The sequence below is a fragment of the Pelobates fuscus genome, chromosome 4 (genome assembly GCF_036172605.1).
Source record: "Pelobates fuscus isolate aPelFus1 chromosome 4, aPelFus1.pri, whole genome shotgun sequence".
In the NCBI taxonomy this organism is placed as follows: domain Eukaryota; kingdom Metazoa; phylum Chordata; class Amphibia; order Anura; family Pelobatidae; genus Pelobates; species Pelobates fuscus.
The window spans coordinates 226,025,786-226,043,248 of NC_086320.1; the positions used below are offsets into that span (position 1 = coordinate 226,025,786).

Sequence of the window (17,463 nt, forward strand, 5' to 3'; positions counted from 1 at the left end):
TGGATTGGTAAAGGGCAGAGAGCTCCAGTCCGACTCAGACGCCAGCAAGGTGGAGGTGGAGTACTGGTTTGGGCTGGTATCATCAAAGATGAGCTTGTGGGGCCTTTTCGGGTTGAGGATGGAGTCAAGCTCAACTCCCAGTCCTACTGCCAGTTTCTGGAAGACACCTTCTTCAAGCAGTGGTACAGGAAGAAGTCTGCATCCTTCAAGAAAAACATGATTTTCATGCAGGACAATGCTCCATCACACGCGTACAAGTACTCCACAGCGTGGCTGGCAAGAAAGGGTATAAAAGAAGAAAATCTAATGACATGGCCTCCTTGTTCACCTGATCTGAACCCCATTGAGAACCTGTGGTCCATCATCAAATGTGAGATTTACAAGGAGGGAAAACAGTAAACCTCTCTGAACAGTGTCTGGGAGGCTGTGGTTGCTTCTGCACGCAATGTTGATGGTGAACAGATCAAAACACTGACAGAATCCATGGATTGCAGGCTTTTGAGTGTCCTTGCAAAGAAAGGTGGCTATATTGGTCACTGATTTGTTTTTGTTTTGCTTTTGAATATCAGAAATGTATATTTGTGAATGTTATATTGGTTTCACTGGTAAAAATAAATAATTGAAATGGGTATATATTTGTTTTTTGTTAAGTTGCCTAATAATTATGCACAGTAATAGTTACCTGCACACACAGATATCCCCATAAAATAGCTAAAACTAAAAACTACTTCCAAAAATATTCAGCTTTGATATTAACGAGTTTTTTGGGTTCATTGAGAACATGGTTGTTGTTCAATAATAAAATTAATCCTCAAAAATACAACTTGCCTAATAATTCTGCACTCCCTGTATATATATATGTAACGTCATACGTAGTGTATTTTAATGTTAATATAAGTACATATATTAGTATTAAAATGCACTTAGAATGATGTTACGTATATATAAGATATATATTATATATAATACATCTATATATATTTTATATTTATATATACACGTATAATGAAAATCTTAAATAAATATAATAAAATATAATAAAATAAATAAATAAAATATTTTAATTTTTTTTTTTTTTTTTTAAATCTCTTTTTTATTGAGGCATAAGAGTTTGTGGGTACAGAATATAAGAAGGGATACAATAAAGTTTCATACAAGTCGGGAGTAATACAATGCAGAGTGTATCATCTCTAAATATTTGCTAGCCTCTTTTTATGTTATGAATAAACAGTGAATATGACATCAGAAACAGTTAAAGATAACATTACGTTTAAATTCAAGTTTACTGAACGTTATTTTATGATAAAGGTATAGTAGTTAAACTGCGCTTTTTCAATTATATTAGTAAGAAAAGTGGTCAGCGGCGGGACAAAGCGTTTAGAAAACTAGCCTGATTACAATGACTGACTACACAAAGGGTGTAAACAAATGAATACGTTTTAGCACATGCTGGGTTGGTTAGTAAAAATGTTTAAGCCTAGGTAGGAGGTATGTTAGATAGGTACGACATTGTATTGTTACAGGTGATCGAGTGCAGGTGGGCTTCAGGTGTTAATTGTTAGGTTGCAAATTTTTTTTTAAATAAATTATATATACATACGTAATTTCATTCTAACTGTATTCTGTTATTAATATATATATGTATTGGTAACAAAATACACTAAGAATGACATTCTATATCTATATATAAAATACAAATAACCTGCAAATATATATATATATATATATATATATATATATATACAGATAAATATATATAATTACATAAATAACTACATAAGTATACACGTAGACTTTAAATACATATATATGTATGTATATATATTAAAATTCTACGTGCATATTTAAGTAATATTTTAACATAATTAGGTGATTTAATTAATCAAAATTTGATTGACATGCCTGACAACCCAGGCAGAAAGTGCAGAGAATTTGAATTGCAAGCACTATATTTAACCCTATAACTTTCCAAGACACCATAAAACCTGTACATGGGGGGTACTGTTTTACTCGGGAGACTTCGCTGAACACAAATTTTAGTGTTTCAAAATGGTAACTTGTATTACAACAATGATATGTTTAGTAAAAGTGACGCTTTTTTGCATTTTTCACACACAAACGGCACTTTTACTGACAAAATTATTGTTGTAATATGTTTTACTGTTTTAAAACACTTATTTTTGTGTTCAGCGAAGTCTCCCAAGTATAACAGTACCCCCATGTACAGTTTTTATGGTGTTTTGGAAAGTTAGAGAGTCAAATATAAGTCTTGCATTTCATTTTTTTCACATTGAAATTTGCCAGATTGGTTATGTTGCCTTTTGAGACCGTATGGTAGCCCAGGAATAAGAATTACCCCCATGATAGCATACCATTTGCAAAAGTAGACAACCCGATGTATTGCAAATGGGGTTTGTCCAGTCATTTTTAGTAGCCACTAGTAGCCACTTAGTCACAAACACTGGCCAAATATTTGGTTTTTGCTTTTTTCACACAAAAACAAATATGAATGCTAACTTTGACCAGTATTTGTGACTAAGTGGCTACTACAAAAAACTGGACATACCCCACTAGCAATACCTTGGGTAGTCTACTTTTGCAAATGGTATGCCAACCCCATAAAAATATATCCTCGGAACCGGGGGAACTGAGTGAACCACAGATCCGTTCAGTAGTTTGGAAGATACAGTTTAATGCAGATTCCGCAGAACAAATACAGGCTATATGAAAAATAATTACTGTATAATGCGACCCCTGTTGTATAGTTTAAAACTACTGCACCAAACTTTGTGCACCAAATACCGGGGAGATGGCACCGTGTAGAAAAGTCCAAACAGTGTCTGTGAGTTAAAATGGCCGCCATCCATTGTTCTCACCATGTGCTTCATCCATTGTTCTCACCATGTGCCTCTAATACATGAAATGGTGGCCACCCAGTAACTCCACAGTATGTCCCCAGATGGTTCTTAAAGGGCCAGTAGCAGCATTATAAAATACAACATGCCCAAATCAGTTCCTAGAAGGGCAATACATCCCAGGGCCATAGTCGCAGGGCAAGAGGCTGGCAAGCAGTCCTCTCCAGGCACAAGTGGCAGGGCTGGTTCCGCCACATTATGTATTAATACGTATTAATTTCTGACATGCAACTTGATAGAAAGAGATTATCAATTTAGCTTACCTTAAAGTTTCTCATTCAGTGGGGTATACATATTCCTCTGCTGAAGAGAAGTTTTGGAAATGTTTGGCTAGGCCAAGTAGGAGTAGAATTAGTGAGCTGGTGGAGGCTTTTGAAAAATACGTGGATTACTTAATTGAAATTAAGGTTTTATCCCATACAATAAATATATATATATTTTCTTTTTTAAAAGTGATATTTTTTTTTCTGAATAGAACATTTAGTTAACATGTAATTTGTAGATTACTATAAAATGTCAATAAAAAATATTTAAGAAACAGAAAAGTTTGTGACTAACCAGAGATAAATGATTCGAAAACATGTTGTAGTGCTTTGAAATAAGTTGATTGACAAAAGATAAATTTAATTTAGAGTGTATGGTTGCAGTATCAAGAATCTGATCATTCAGATGATTCTGATTTGACAATAAAACTAGGTCAGCCATACAAACCAAAATAAATGTTGTGGACGCAATTTATTTCTATTAAGTCTAGACTAGCATAATTGGGCAGCTAACTGTTTAGGTGCTGATGATTATGATAGGCCGAATGATTTTATCATAGAAATCACCTTAACAGCTATACATCCCAAGTGTCTTGTATCTAGTAGAGGTGGTGTTGGAGGGACACTTGCATGATGCATTTTTTAAAATACATACCATATACACACACCATATCTCAATCTCAATGAATAAGACTCCACAGGTACATCCTGGACAGATCAATTATTTCATGTGTAGATTAAAAGGAATTTGATTTGTTGTTACCAGCTGAAACTAATTTGTGCTCTACTTTAAACCTAGACTATAGACTGATTTGTTTTGTCTCATGTACCCATGAAAAAGGAACCCATATTAAAGTGAAGAATGCTGATTTGCTGACTTGGACTGTGGGTTTTGGGATTTTTTTTATACTGACATTTTACATACTTTTACATTATTTTGTGCTACCTAGTTCTTTCCCTGGTGTATCCTACTCTCAACTCTGTCTACCTGTGCATCTTACAAGCCCACAGCTCTCATCTCCTCTGTCTCACTAATCACACACTCTGACTCCTGTCTGTTCAAGACTCATTTGTCCATTCCTCTTCTTCCCTTCTTACAAGCAGGCAGAAGCTTGATCCTGATACGTAGCCTGGGAAAAGTGAGTGTAGCAGAAAGGAGATATGCCACAGTATCACATGATAAAGAGGATAGTGTACTGTTAAAAAAGAATAGAGGCAACAAGAGCATTTGCACAGCAATCAGAGTCAACTTTACATTAAAGCAGATTTGTCATGTTGGCATGTTCCAACCCCATCCCGTTAGTTTATTTATTTATTTTTATTATGCTTCTTTTTAAAGTTATATATATAAGGAAAAGTAGGGACTACTTTCTCTACAAAGTGTAGCATTCCCGGCGCACCATCTTAGGAACACTAAGATGGCACTGCAGTGAGAGAAGATCCAGTGGGTTTTGTTGAAAAGGTACATTTCATCAGTCCCTGGGCCTCAATTGGTTGTGCGATGTTAGGGGGGGTGAGAAATATGACAGATCCGCTTTAACTGATTTATAGCCAGCCAGTCCACACAGCCTTTTTGTTTCCCTGCATCCCTTTTTATATTTTCAAGTAACTAATTTATGATCAATAGGTTAATTGCAGCTCTGTAAGACTGATGTTTATCAGGCCCTGGTAGTTGGGTGGCAGAGCTCAAGGGGAAACATTTCAACAGTGGCCAAACAACTCTGTTCATACCTTCCAATACCACTAGTACAAATACAATTTCTTATATGAAGATGATGTCGCGCTGATGTTTCCATAGTACCTGACCCACTTTAAGAAGTATACCCCATTTCTATAGTAGAAATATATATACATCTCCTCTGTAGCATGTACATGGCTCAGGGGTCATTCATTTAAAATTCAATTTTTTGGGCCTTGTAAAAGTTTGTAAATGAAATGCGTTGACTTTTTATTTTCTGCTATCACTCTTTGCTCCAAATCACTGCACTGCAATTTATAATTTATGGTTCAATTTTTGGTGAATGCATTTTTAATACCCTAAAGGGTGATATGTGTGTATATATGTATATATATGTAATGTACTGTACTTTCATGTACTGTTGTAGTGTGTAATAGGGGGAGGGATGGATATGTATTTTTCACATAGTGATAACAGGCTTTGTTGCAATTTTATTTTTCTTCCAGGGATCCATACAACAATTAACTCTAAAGCCCAACCCAAGAGCTGCAGAAGACCAGTGTGAAGATGATGACCCATATGTAAGTATCAAGACTTGCTTTAATGTTTAATGCATTATTATATCTGGGAAATTTCAATGGCAACGGCAACGCTCCATTCTCGCGAGAGTGAACTCTAGGTTAGAGTTCACTCCCCCACTAGAACCACCAGGGACTGGAAGAAAGCAATGTCTCCCCCTCCCTCAGCAAAGGTAAGAAGGGAGGGGGGACATTAGCTATATTTATTTAGTTATTTAATAATAATATTTTTTTTTTTTTTAATCTTTAATCTGCCCCCTTATCCCCTCACGCAAACTATAACCCCCTACACACTGCACCACACACAAATATACAGCCCCCCTTACACACACACACAGCCCCCCTTACACACACAGTCCCCCGTTACACACACAGCCCCCTCTTACACACACAGCCCCCCTCTTACAAACACAGCCCCCCTCTTACAAACACAGCCCCCCCTTACATACACAGCCCCCTTATATACACAGCCCCCCCTTACATACACAGCCCTCCTCTTACATACACAGTCCCCCTCTTACATACACAGCCCCCCTTACACACACAGCCCCCCTTACACACACAGACCCCCTTACACACACAGACCCCCTTACACACACAGCCCCCCTTACATACACAACCCCCTCTTACATACACAGCCCCCCTTACACACACAGCCCCCCCTTACATACACAGCTTACACACCTCCTTACATACACAGCCCCCCTCTTACACACACACAGCCTCCCTCTTATATACACAGCCCCCCTTACAAACACACAGCCCCCCCTTACATACACAGCCCCCTCTTACATACACAGCCCCCCTTACACACACAGCCCCCTCTTACATACACAGCCCCCCTCTTACATACACAGCCCCCCTCTTACATACACAGCCCCCCTCTTACATACACAGCCCCCTTACATACACAGCTCCCCGTACACACAGCCCCCCTTACACACACAGCCCCCCTTACACACATAGCCCCCCTTACATACACCCCACTTATATACACAGCCCCCCTCTTACATACACAGCCCTCCTCTTACATACACAGCCCCCCTTACACACACACACCCCCCTTACATAAACAGCCCCCCCTTACATAAACAGCCCCCCCTTACACACACAGCCCCCCCTTACATACACAGCCCCCTCTTACATACACAGCCCCCTCTTACATACACAGCCCTCCTCTTACATACACAGCCCTCCTCTTACATACACAGCCCTCCTCTTACATACACAGCCCCCCTCTTACATACACAGCCCTCCTCTTACATACACAGCCCCCCTCTTACATACACAGCCCCCCTCTTACATACACAGCCCCCCTCTTACACACACAGCCCCCCTCTTACACACACAGCCCCCTCTTACATACACAGCCCCCCTTACACACGCACAGTCCCCTGTAACGGATCAACTGGCACCCCGACTTGGTACCTCCGTTAATGGATGCTCCTAGTGCTTCCTGAGGGCTCCAAGCACTCTGGCAGACACCATAATCACCGAATCCAAGAAAACTTTAAATTCTCCCAAGCGTATGAATGCTGTAGACCATTGAATAGGAACCATATGAATAGGCTTGTACCCCTAGCAGTCAACTGGAACAGCATACAATAAATCCTTCCCCCAATAATGAGACGACACATCACTTTGAGGTTAAAACAGGAACTCTGGACTGGCTCATCCAGCCTGGCATTTATTACACTTGTACACTTACAGGCCACACCCAGGGGGAGGCATAAAATAACCAATCACATACATGGTACAACCCACACATCCCCTCCCCTCAGATAACCAGTTAACATAATTATTACAGCCAGGAAAACGACAGTTTTTATACATGTGCTATAACTTTAAATCCATACATCCAATCTTCCTAACAACTGCATATTTAGAATCAGCACACTTTAAACATACACCCTTCCAAAAATCAGCCAAATCCCTCCAGTGGATCAAAAGTTAGCTGGAAGTCCTTTATGACCGACCGCAAGCACAATTTCCTGCCCAAAACAGTTCCATAGATTTGGGCTGTGCGGCCGGTCAATTTCATGCGAAAAAACGGGACTTAGTCTCTGGAGCTGCAAGTTCAGTATGGAAGAAGGTAAGGGTCAGCGGTGTTCGGCAGAATGTGTAGCCGATTTTAGTTCCACAGAATCTTTAGCATACACCGCTGACCGCATTCGAGGAAACCAAGATGGCCGCCGTGCAATTAACCTGCAGTAACCTCACAGCCTGGGAGGTAAATTGCCTGCACACTTTAGCTTCTGGGTGGTCCGCCTGTGTGGTACTTGGTTCAGTAAGCCCTATTTACTGAACCAAGTGGGAGAGAGCCCGGGGCAAGTTATTTTAAAGGTCTGGGGACATAGTCTTAAAGGGACATTGTTCACCAAAGTTACAAGATGTCCCCAGCCGGTTCTTAAAGGGCCATACACACCAAATAAAAGTCCATACGTTTTCAGGGGCCATAGTCTTAAAGGGTATTGTTACCCAAATTCTCAATATGTCCCCAGACAGTTCTTAAAGGGCCAGCAGCAGTACAATAAAATACCATTCACTGTACTTAAAGGGCCAGTAGCCGCCATATAAAGTACAATATGCCCCAAATAACCCAGGGGCCATAGTCAGTAGGTAGGAGGCTAGCAAACAGGCTTCTCCAGGGCCCAGTGGCGAGGTTGGTTTCGCCACATCCCCCTTACACATAGCCCCCAATACACACACAGCCTCCAATACACACACAGCCCCAATACACACACAGCCCCAATACACACATAGCCCTAATACGCTCACTGCTCCCATACACACATAGCACCCCTCACATAAAAAGACACTGCGCCACTCACACACAAACACACAGCATGTCCAAAATGTCTTTTTATGCTGAAGCATTAAGATTTCCCTTCACTGGACGTAAGGGGCCTAGTCCAACCCCTGAAAAACAGCCCAATACCTCCTCCACAAAACTTTACAGTTGGTGCAGTCAGGCAGGTAATGTTCTTCTGGCATCCACCAAAGCCAAACTCGCCTATCAGATTGCCAAACAGGGGAACATGACTTGTCACTCCACAGAGCACGCTTCCACTGCTCCAGAGTCCAGTGGCAGCGTGCTTTACATCACTCGATCAGACACTTAGCATTGTACTTGGTGATGAACGGACCGTAGCGGTGAATCCACAAAGTGGTAACCCTGAATGTTTCTTGCATACTGTACCGTACCTCATGTTTTGTTAGTGGTACTTGGAGACAAGCACCACAACATTCTCTTGTAAGAGTTTTCATATAGGGGATTGAGGGGGATATTAATAAATAAACTGTATCACGCTATGTTTCCATCTCTCTATTGTTTTTAATATGGATACAATATGAAAGGTTGGATACAGAGGTGACCACACCACTTAAGAGTTGGATACTGTTGCATACTGAGCATTACAGTTGACATCTTTCTTCCCGGACACCCCATACCAGAATGTTGCATTTATTTATTATACTTAAACATTGTTTTGGGACTAATTCACTAAGCGCTTACACTTTTTGTTTTCCACTAACCAGTGCATAGCAGGAACACCCCAGAAGACTTGCCAGTTTTGAGGTACTCTGACCCAGTCGTATAGCCATTACTGTTTGGCCTTTGGGAAAGTCACTCAGATCGTTTCGCTTGCCCATTTTTCCTACTTCCTACGCATGATATTCAAGTGCCTTCGCAGCACAGAAGGTCAGAGATCTCCCTGACCGGCACACAGGCAATTTGCCATTAGGGATTCGTCAAAGTAAAGTATGTAATCAATGCTTTCCTATGGGGATTTTGAAGACACTGGAGGTATATTACGTGAAACTGCAGGAGGCGCCACTAGAGTTAGTATTAACACTTTATCTAAAGCTGCAAAGTTCTACATTGCAGGGCTAAGGAGACAGGGCACTGCTCTTGGACCACTTCAATGAGATTAAGTGATATGGGTTCCTATAGTGTCCCTTTATGAATAAACTGATTACATATGTAACCAAAAATGCAGCTCTCCAATTGAGAAAGTATATAATTGTATCTTTTCTGAACACTGTTGGGAATTTTTTTAATGTTTGCTATTTTTATATTCCATTAGGCATCTGGAGAGGGCAGTGGAGAGGAGAATATAAATGAACAAGTTGGAATTTCTGCAACACAACAGATTATTCCAGAAACCCCATCTCCGGTAAGGGTTTATTTTCCCCTTTGTAGTAGCACAGATATGGACAGACACTGCTTGCAATTATCATGTGTTACTAGATGTGACTGAGGCTTTGAGGATCTTCTATCTAGGCAATATGCCAATAGGCAGGTTAACACCCAAATTGCACAAATCACCAAAAAATCAGTCTGATTAAACACTTGGTTTTGGACAAAGTCATGTTATCCAATGTCCTTGGACAAAAAACTAATAGCTGTTACTAAACTAGATGATACCTTGATACCCATCAGTTTTTAAAAAACATATAAGGTGACAGCAATGCAGCTATTCCATTTTAGCAATGTCTGTAATGGCTACAGTAGCATAAATTTACAGAATCAGCCATCTTATCAACCGTGTGCACTGCTATACTTAAAGCTTTTAATCAGCACATATGAGTATAAACCCTCTATAAATAGAGAGAAGTTGTTCAGATGTTTGAGAGCAAACCCACAAGTTTATTCTTGGATAGCCAGCAGCTTCAAATGTGTTCTTAAAATTCAGGATGTGGTAGATTCAGAGATATTTCTGGATATAAATGATCAATGTGACAGTTTGTTTATCTTAAATTACTCCTTTTAGGTGTATTTTAATCTTGCGTGTCTACAATGACATCCAAACACATTTTGCCTGTTTCCTCCCCGAGTATCATAGGCTGCCGTGTATAATTTGACATGCTTTCTGATAAATGCATTGTACTAAAATACACAATTTTGCTTCCAATCATGTGATCTACATTGTTATGTGTCTGAGCCTCTAAACAGATAGAGCACCCTCCAGTTTAATCATCTGTTATCATATCATCATTGAAAGAGCATATGGAGTTTTTCCATTATAGCGAACAAACTGATAGTATGAAAATAAATTGTACAAATGTATTATCTCCTTTTTTTGTATTCATGTGTCGAGTTACCTCTTTTAATATTTGATACCCCAGTAATCTCTGCCTCTGTTTAGATTGAGAGTTTGGAACATATTCAGTATAATTCTTTCAACAAATGGTGCATCCACTTTATTATTTGAGGAACCTCTTACACTTGATAACAGCAGACACAGATATACTGTAAGATACAACATATTTTGCAGTGAAAAGAGATAGAAAATCAAGAGTTATTTGCATATGGCACTGTCTGACTACCTGAAATAATGTAAATTGATAGACGTAACATTTTAAATGTAAAAGCTATAGGGTTTTAATATAAAAGGTGCCATCCCCTTTATCCTTTACCCCCTTTTCACTAATGAGCACTTTTCCTTTAAAAAAAATATTAGCATAGCATTTATTTCAAACATGGGATGCTTAGTTGGCACAAAAAAATATATAATAAAACATAAAATAGAAATATAATACAGCAGCAGTTTAATGTATAGATTTCTTTTCAGACAGACTTAAAAACTAAAATTATCTTAATTCACCTATTTATGTTATCGAATTTCTTAGGGAATGAAAAGGCTTTAGCAAGTATATAGTATCCCTTATCTTGTATTATATCTTACACAATGTCTGAAATGTTAGTATGAAAGCAAAATACAGAGTAGGTGTAATGACAATAGATAAACAAATATGGTCACATACTGTTCTTGTAGGTATTTGTAAGAACCTTGGTGACATTACTAGCACTACAAGTCATTTAAAATGGCAACAAAATGTAAAATGCTATCATACAGTAAGTACCGAATAGATCGGATCAATACTTTATATTAACCCAATCAAATAATTATCTCTATGCAACCCTTGCCTAGCTCATAAACAACTTTATAATGCATTAATTAAGGCCCTTTTGCCACGTCTGCGTGAGCTACAACAGCTGGAGAGCTCTCTGTTCCAGTGCTGGTATTGACTGTTTGATGTATAATTCCATTTAATGTAGGAGACGCTGTGTGATCTGACCATGACTGTAGTGCCAAGAATATACTTCAAAATATTTAATTCAGCAACTCCAATAATGTAAAAATATTCAATCCAGATATATAAATAACAACAGATCTTATATGCAGAGCATGTAAAGGGCATCTTTTTGTCAAATGTTTTTTATTGAAAGATTTTTATTTTTAACAGTAATAATCATTGGAAAATAAAAATACATAAAGAATACAAATAAATAAAAAATAAAAAAACAAGGAGAAAAATATCCACCCAATGTAATATTGAAAACATATGCATTATTAAAAACATTGCATCTTCTCTTTGGGTCAATAGTTGTAATATTGTTTTCATGAACATTGCAGAACACTATTGCACAAAACATTGAAATTCACTTATTAGTAGTAGTAATAACCCTTTTTCATGTGATGCTTTTGTTTTTTTATTACATATATAGTATACCTCCCTTTTAAGTTCAGTCCAGACACAGACAGGGTGGAACTCACACAAATGTAAAATTACAGTATTTGACGCATCTTCTTCTTCAGATAAGCAATGCAGTTTATGATCACATGTTATCCATTAAAACAAAGTTGTACATGCATGTTTCATTTACATATATCAACTAAATATAATTACCAGCTATATCCTACGTGATATATAAATCTTAGAGTATTCATTCCTTCTTCCTGGACAGTCTTTGATATTGGTAGATTACAAAAATCTGCAAACCATACTTGAAAATAAATATATTTCTTGTCTAGTTTGCTTTATTTGGCAACTTTTACTAGTTTCCTTTGGTAGACCTCCAGTACATTCAGTTCTAAAGAAACACTTGTTTAATTAACCCATGTAGTCAACTGAACTATAACACAATGAAACCATCTCGGATGGACAATGCTCAGAGATGGATCTGACCGTCTAGATATTGGGATCTATGTTTTTAAAAAGAATTGTCAGTTTCTCTCATGAGATGAAATTTCATAAAGATGTGTTTATTATGTGCCAGAGTCTAATCTATGAAATCTGTAAATTAGGATTACCATCAGGGCAGATTATATATCCATAAAGCTTTATTTATTTTTGCATCTGTTCGGTACTGGATTTGAGGAATGTATTCTCTTCTTTAAATTAGTTTTTTAAAATAAATAATATTTTAATTCTATATATACTTTGCTGCCGTGTGAATTTAGTTTCACCAGTAGATGACAGTATAAACTACTCTTTGAGGTATTTATTAACAGATAAGCTGAAAATCAGCAAAGTTCAACTGACTGGTTTAAGAGCTTTATACGAGTTAACGTCTACATAGTTAATAAACAAATAGAGTCATAAACACTAAAATGTAAAAAGATAGGAAATTGATTTATGTGATTTAGATATATGCTACATTTAGGAATATTTAAGTTTTAATACACTTTTGTATTCCTAACATTACAGTATATTGTTCCTTTAAGAGTGGTACAACAAAAAAAATATTCCTGGACTGCATGCAGCTTATGGGATATAGGCAATTTATATACGTCCTCGATAAAAGGGTTAAAGATAAAAAAAAAAAAAAAACTAAATAATTTAAGCCATTATAGCAACTTACTATTTAAATTAAAAAAATAAGAGGAGACCCGAGCAGTATCATAAAATTAAGTCCACATTCATGCTCAAGAACATCAACTTCTTTACACTCCACCATGCCCCAACATCTCCAATACTTGTATTGTATCTCAAATATGCTGGACTTTTTTTTTGTGTTTAATTTTTGTTATTTTTTTTTTAATTCTTTATTTTTGCACTGATAGACATGCAACAGTATGACATAACAAGCTTATGCAAAAGCTAAAACATAGTTATGGTATCTTGTGGGTTACAGAAAGGAAAGTTGTGTTGTTAGTACAATAGTCATCTTACATACATTGAACAACAGTTGTTTGCAGTTTTATCAGGGTTTTTTTTTTACATCACCTATATACAATGGCAGTACCTCGAGGAGATGGCTGCATCGGCTAGTTACATTTAATAGATGTATTCTCGAAGACAGGTATATCTCTATGACAAGTGATTATGTTACATTCCTTCATTCCTTCTGTTAGTGGTGCCGCTGCCACACATCGGGGTTCTGGTGTGTCTATGTCAGTGCGATTGTATCCCAGCTGTTCGTACTGTGAGTTGCTAGTGTGGATACCGCCTCGCGTCGCCACCCCCCCTCCCACCTCCTCCTCTTGTTCCCTTTCTCTGTGTTCCTTATGTATCGTATTGTTCCCATGGATCCCATACCCTATAGAAAGTAGTCAGTGTGTTCCTGACTTGGGCGGTGAGCTTGTCCATCAGGTAGTTATCCCTCAGCTTTGCTATAACCAGGGATATTTGTGGGAGTTCCGGGCATGACCACTTTTGTGCCAACGCTCTAGGAGCTGCTAGATTAATCATGTTAAAGAGCTTTTGTTCGTGTTTGGTGAGACCCTATGTGGGCCGTGATGGCAGGCATGCCCACGGGTCCAGGGCCATTTTCCTCTGTAGGATCTGTGAGCTTAATTCCACTATTTTGTGCCAGTAAATCGCCACCCGGGCACCACCACCACATGTGTATATATGTACCCTCCCGCCAGCAGTCGTCTGAGGGGTTCAGTTTCATTTGTTTCTGTTTATCCGGGGTTATGTACCATCTGAATATTGTTTTGTATGAATGCTCCTGGAGCGTTACACATATTGTAGTTTTGGTGCATGCTTCCCAAATGTCTTGCCACTCTGTTCCCTCTAAGACCTCCCCCAGGTCGGCCTCCCATTGGTCAGTATATCGAAGTGCTCCCTCTTTGTCAGTAGCTGTGCTAAGGTGATTGTATAGTAACGTAATAAGTTTGGTTTGTGTGGTTTCGTTATAGCATCGTTTTTCAAAGAAAGTCATTCAGCTCTCAGTGCGAAGTCTCGGATTTTGTAAGTATCGAAAGTAGTCTTGCGTTCTGAGTGTGGCTTTGGTGTTCAGGTGTGCATACGTAACTATGTCTTGATCGACATATAGGTGGACATATCTATCCCCGCGGGAAAGCCCTGTTCCTTAGTACAGGTGTCATGGGGGATAAGAGGGTGCTTAAGGAGTATTTCCTTTTAGTCTGGTCCCATATTTGTATGGCGTTAAGGATGTCAGGGTTGGCGGTTCTTAGGATAGCTCTTTGGGTCCTGGGTACACACATGAAGAACTGTGGAAAATCCATCAATGTCATCAGAGACTAAAGATCCACCCAGCGTCTCCTGTATGGAGGTGTGTGCCATTGTATAATCTGGATTAATTGTGCTGCTAAATAGTAATTGCATAGATTGGGCAGACTCAGACCCCCCTCCCCACCCCCACCCCCCTCAGTTTAAGTTGGTATAGGAGAGTGCGTGCTAGCCTTGAGCGTTTATTGTGCCATATGAATGAATCTATCGCTCTCTGTATGCCTATCAGGTCTCCCCGGGTAACTCGCACTGGGAGTGATTGAAATAGCAATAGAAGACTTGGTAGGATATTCATTTTAATGGAGTGTATGCGTCCCAGCCAAGAAATAGGTCTAGCTGGGGTGGACAGAAAAATCTGGTCTGTTTAGGTGGAAATTGTGGACTGGACAGAGATTGTTAATGTTTGGTAATGAATATCTAGAAGATGATCTCAACTAGTAAAAAAAGCCTCCATATAGGCTCTAAAGTAAAATAAACACAAATAGAAATGTAAAAATCTAAACGTACTAGGAAATCACCTTACAGATAGCTCTAAGCAGTTGATAAACAAACTGGATTGAAAAGGACAGTGTAGTTTTAGAAAAAGTGGACAAAATATCCCTTTAAAGGGTATGACTGACTAAGCAGTGGGTTGAAGAGACAGAGGAAAAATAACCTTTAAAAATTAAAATAGATGCTCCTATAGTCATACACTCCTCACATTAAAGTACACATTTTAGTGGTTATAAACTAGAGAGGTATGGTAAGTAAATATCCAGTATAAAGTTCATAAAATGTAGATAAAGTAAATATGTTTCAATATCACAGCTGACACAGTGAGCTGTTGCCATAAAATAGTGACAGCAGCAATATTGTGTCAAAAGCTGTTAAAATATAACCAATATGGGTATAGGATGATTTTAAGCAAGAAAATCAGTTGTCTCTGGTATGTTTGCAGCAAAATGACAGTTACTCAGAGATCAGAGACACAGATCTATAGTAATAGAATCTTCAATGTGATCTGAAATAGATAGACACCCATAGTGTTTACTGTTAAAACTTTTGAATTTATTATAAAAAAAAGTTAAAACACACTCACAGGGGTGCAGTGTAATCGGGTAGTAATAGAGTTCTTTGGGATCTGCAGGATCGGGTGATCACTGGAATATAGGTGAAAGACTGTCCTCCGGTCGGTCAGATGATCTTGCTGAGAGGGAAAAGGTGAGGCTCCCTTCATGTGCATTCCACCTAGTGCGCCCGACTTGCGTTCCACTGTAACTCGGTTACAAGATGTGTGTGTGGGTACAGAAATAGGTCTGTCTGTCCATTGGTCTAGCTCTTTGGTAAGGGTTTGGATCAGTGGTGTGTATTTACGGGTGAAGAGGGATGAGGGGTTTCTCTGTCAGATGGATGCCCAGATACATGAACTCCTCCGGATTTATCCTTAAGTTATGTCAGCTGCGTATGAGCGCCATGTCCAGAGCTACCAAATAAAAAGGCATAGCCACTATTTGGTAAAGTTTACATTGTAGCCTGCTAAATACCCAAACCGGTCTAGTAGGAGTGTTAAGTGGTGCAGGGAGTCTAGTGGGTTCCGGAGGGTTAATAGGACATCGTCAGCATAAGCTGACACCGTGAATGGCTTTCCCAACACTTCCACCCCCTGCATGTGTGGGTGCTGTCTGATAGTCTGCAGGAGTGGCTCCAGTGTCAGGGCAAGTAGCAGGGGGGATAGGGGACACCCCTGTCTGGTTCAGTTTCCGAGGGAGAACGGTGTTCTCTTTGCTCCTGTTATGAGCATCTGTGCGCATATGTCTGTGTATAGTGCCTGTATTGCTATCACAAAAGGCTCAGGGAACCCCTGCAAGTGGAGCAAGTTGAACAGGTATGGCCACAGCACCCTGTCAAATGCCTTCTCTGCGTCTAGAGAGAGCGCCAGAGAAGGCGTTTTGGATTCTGTCATGTACCATAATATGTCCACCTCCAATCGGGTGTTCTCATATAGTTGTTGCCCAGGTATGAAGCCAACCTGGTTTGGATGGATCAGGCGCGGAAGGAGGCGTGTGAGTCTGGAGGCTAGTATCAGAGTATCAGAGAACTTTCCCATGCTGTGTAAAATGACACAGAGCACTCTGATTGGTTAGCTTTAAATCCAGCCAATCAGAGTGCTCTGTGTCATTTTACACAGAGTGGGAAAATTCCAAAGAACTTTCCCACACTGTGTAAAATGCCACAGAGCACTCTAATTGGATGGCTTAAAACCCACCAATCAGAGTGCTCTGAGCCTAATTGCAGGGCAGGGCACGGCTTTATAAGTATTTTTTTGGGGGGAGGGGGGTGACTAGGGGTTTGGGGACCCCTAGTCACCTGGGAGGGGGAATTTTTATTTATGGCCCCCACCCACCGCTCATGGGTGGGGGGAGGATATTAGCCCCCCCTTATTGTTATTTAGGGCCCCCACCCGCCGCCCAGGTGTGGGGGCCGGGGGGGAGGACCTTAGGTCCCCCCTAATTTTTATTTTATGGTCCCCTCCCAATGCTCAGGGGTGGGGGCCAGGGGATAGGACATTAGGTCCCCCCCCCCCCCCCTTATTGTTATTTAGAGATGTGATAGGAGAGAGCACTGGGCATAAGAAAATAAAAAATAAGATACATTAACATGTTTGTCTTCAACAATTGAAGGATTTGTAATCTGGCATATTTCCTCTTTTGTTTCTCATTTGCAAAATCCTCTTTATTTTCCTTCACTTTTCTTTTCAAGGCAGAACTCTCCTCGTTTTCTTACTT

General features: G+C 39.4%; 1 protein-coding gene across 2 annotated transcripts in view; it reads left to right on the forward strand.

The window, feature by feature from the left end:
- COL15A1 (collagen type XV alpha 1 chain) overlaps positions 1-17,463 on the forward strand; it is a 353,153-nt gene that overhangs the window by 155,339 nt on the left and 180,351 nt on the right. For both annotated transcript variants that reach the window (XM_063451925.1, XM_063451926.1), the window contains exons 4-5: positions 5,363-5,437; positions 9,520-9,609. In XM_063451925.1, the coding sequence (XP_063307995.1) occupies positions 5,363-5,437; positions 9,520-9,609 (165 nt within the window). The remainder of the gene's footprint in view (positions 1-5,362; positions 5,438-9,519; positions 9,610-17,463) is intronic.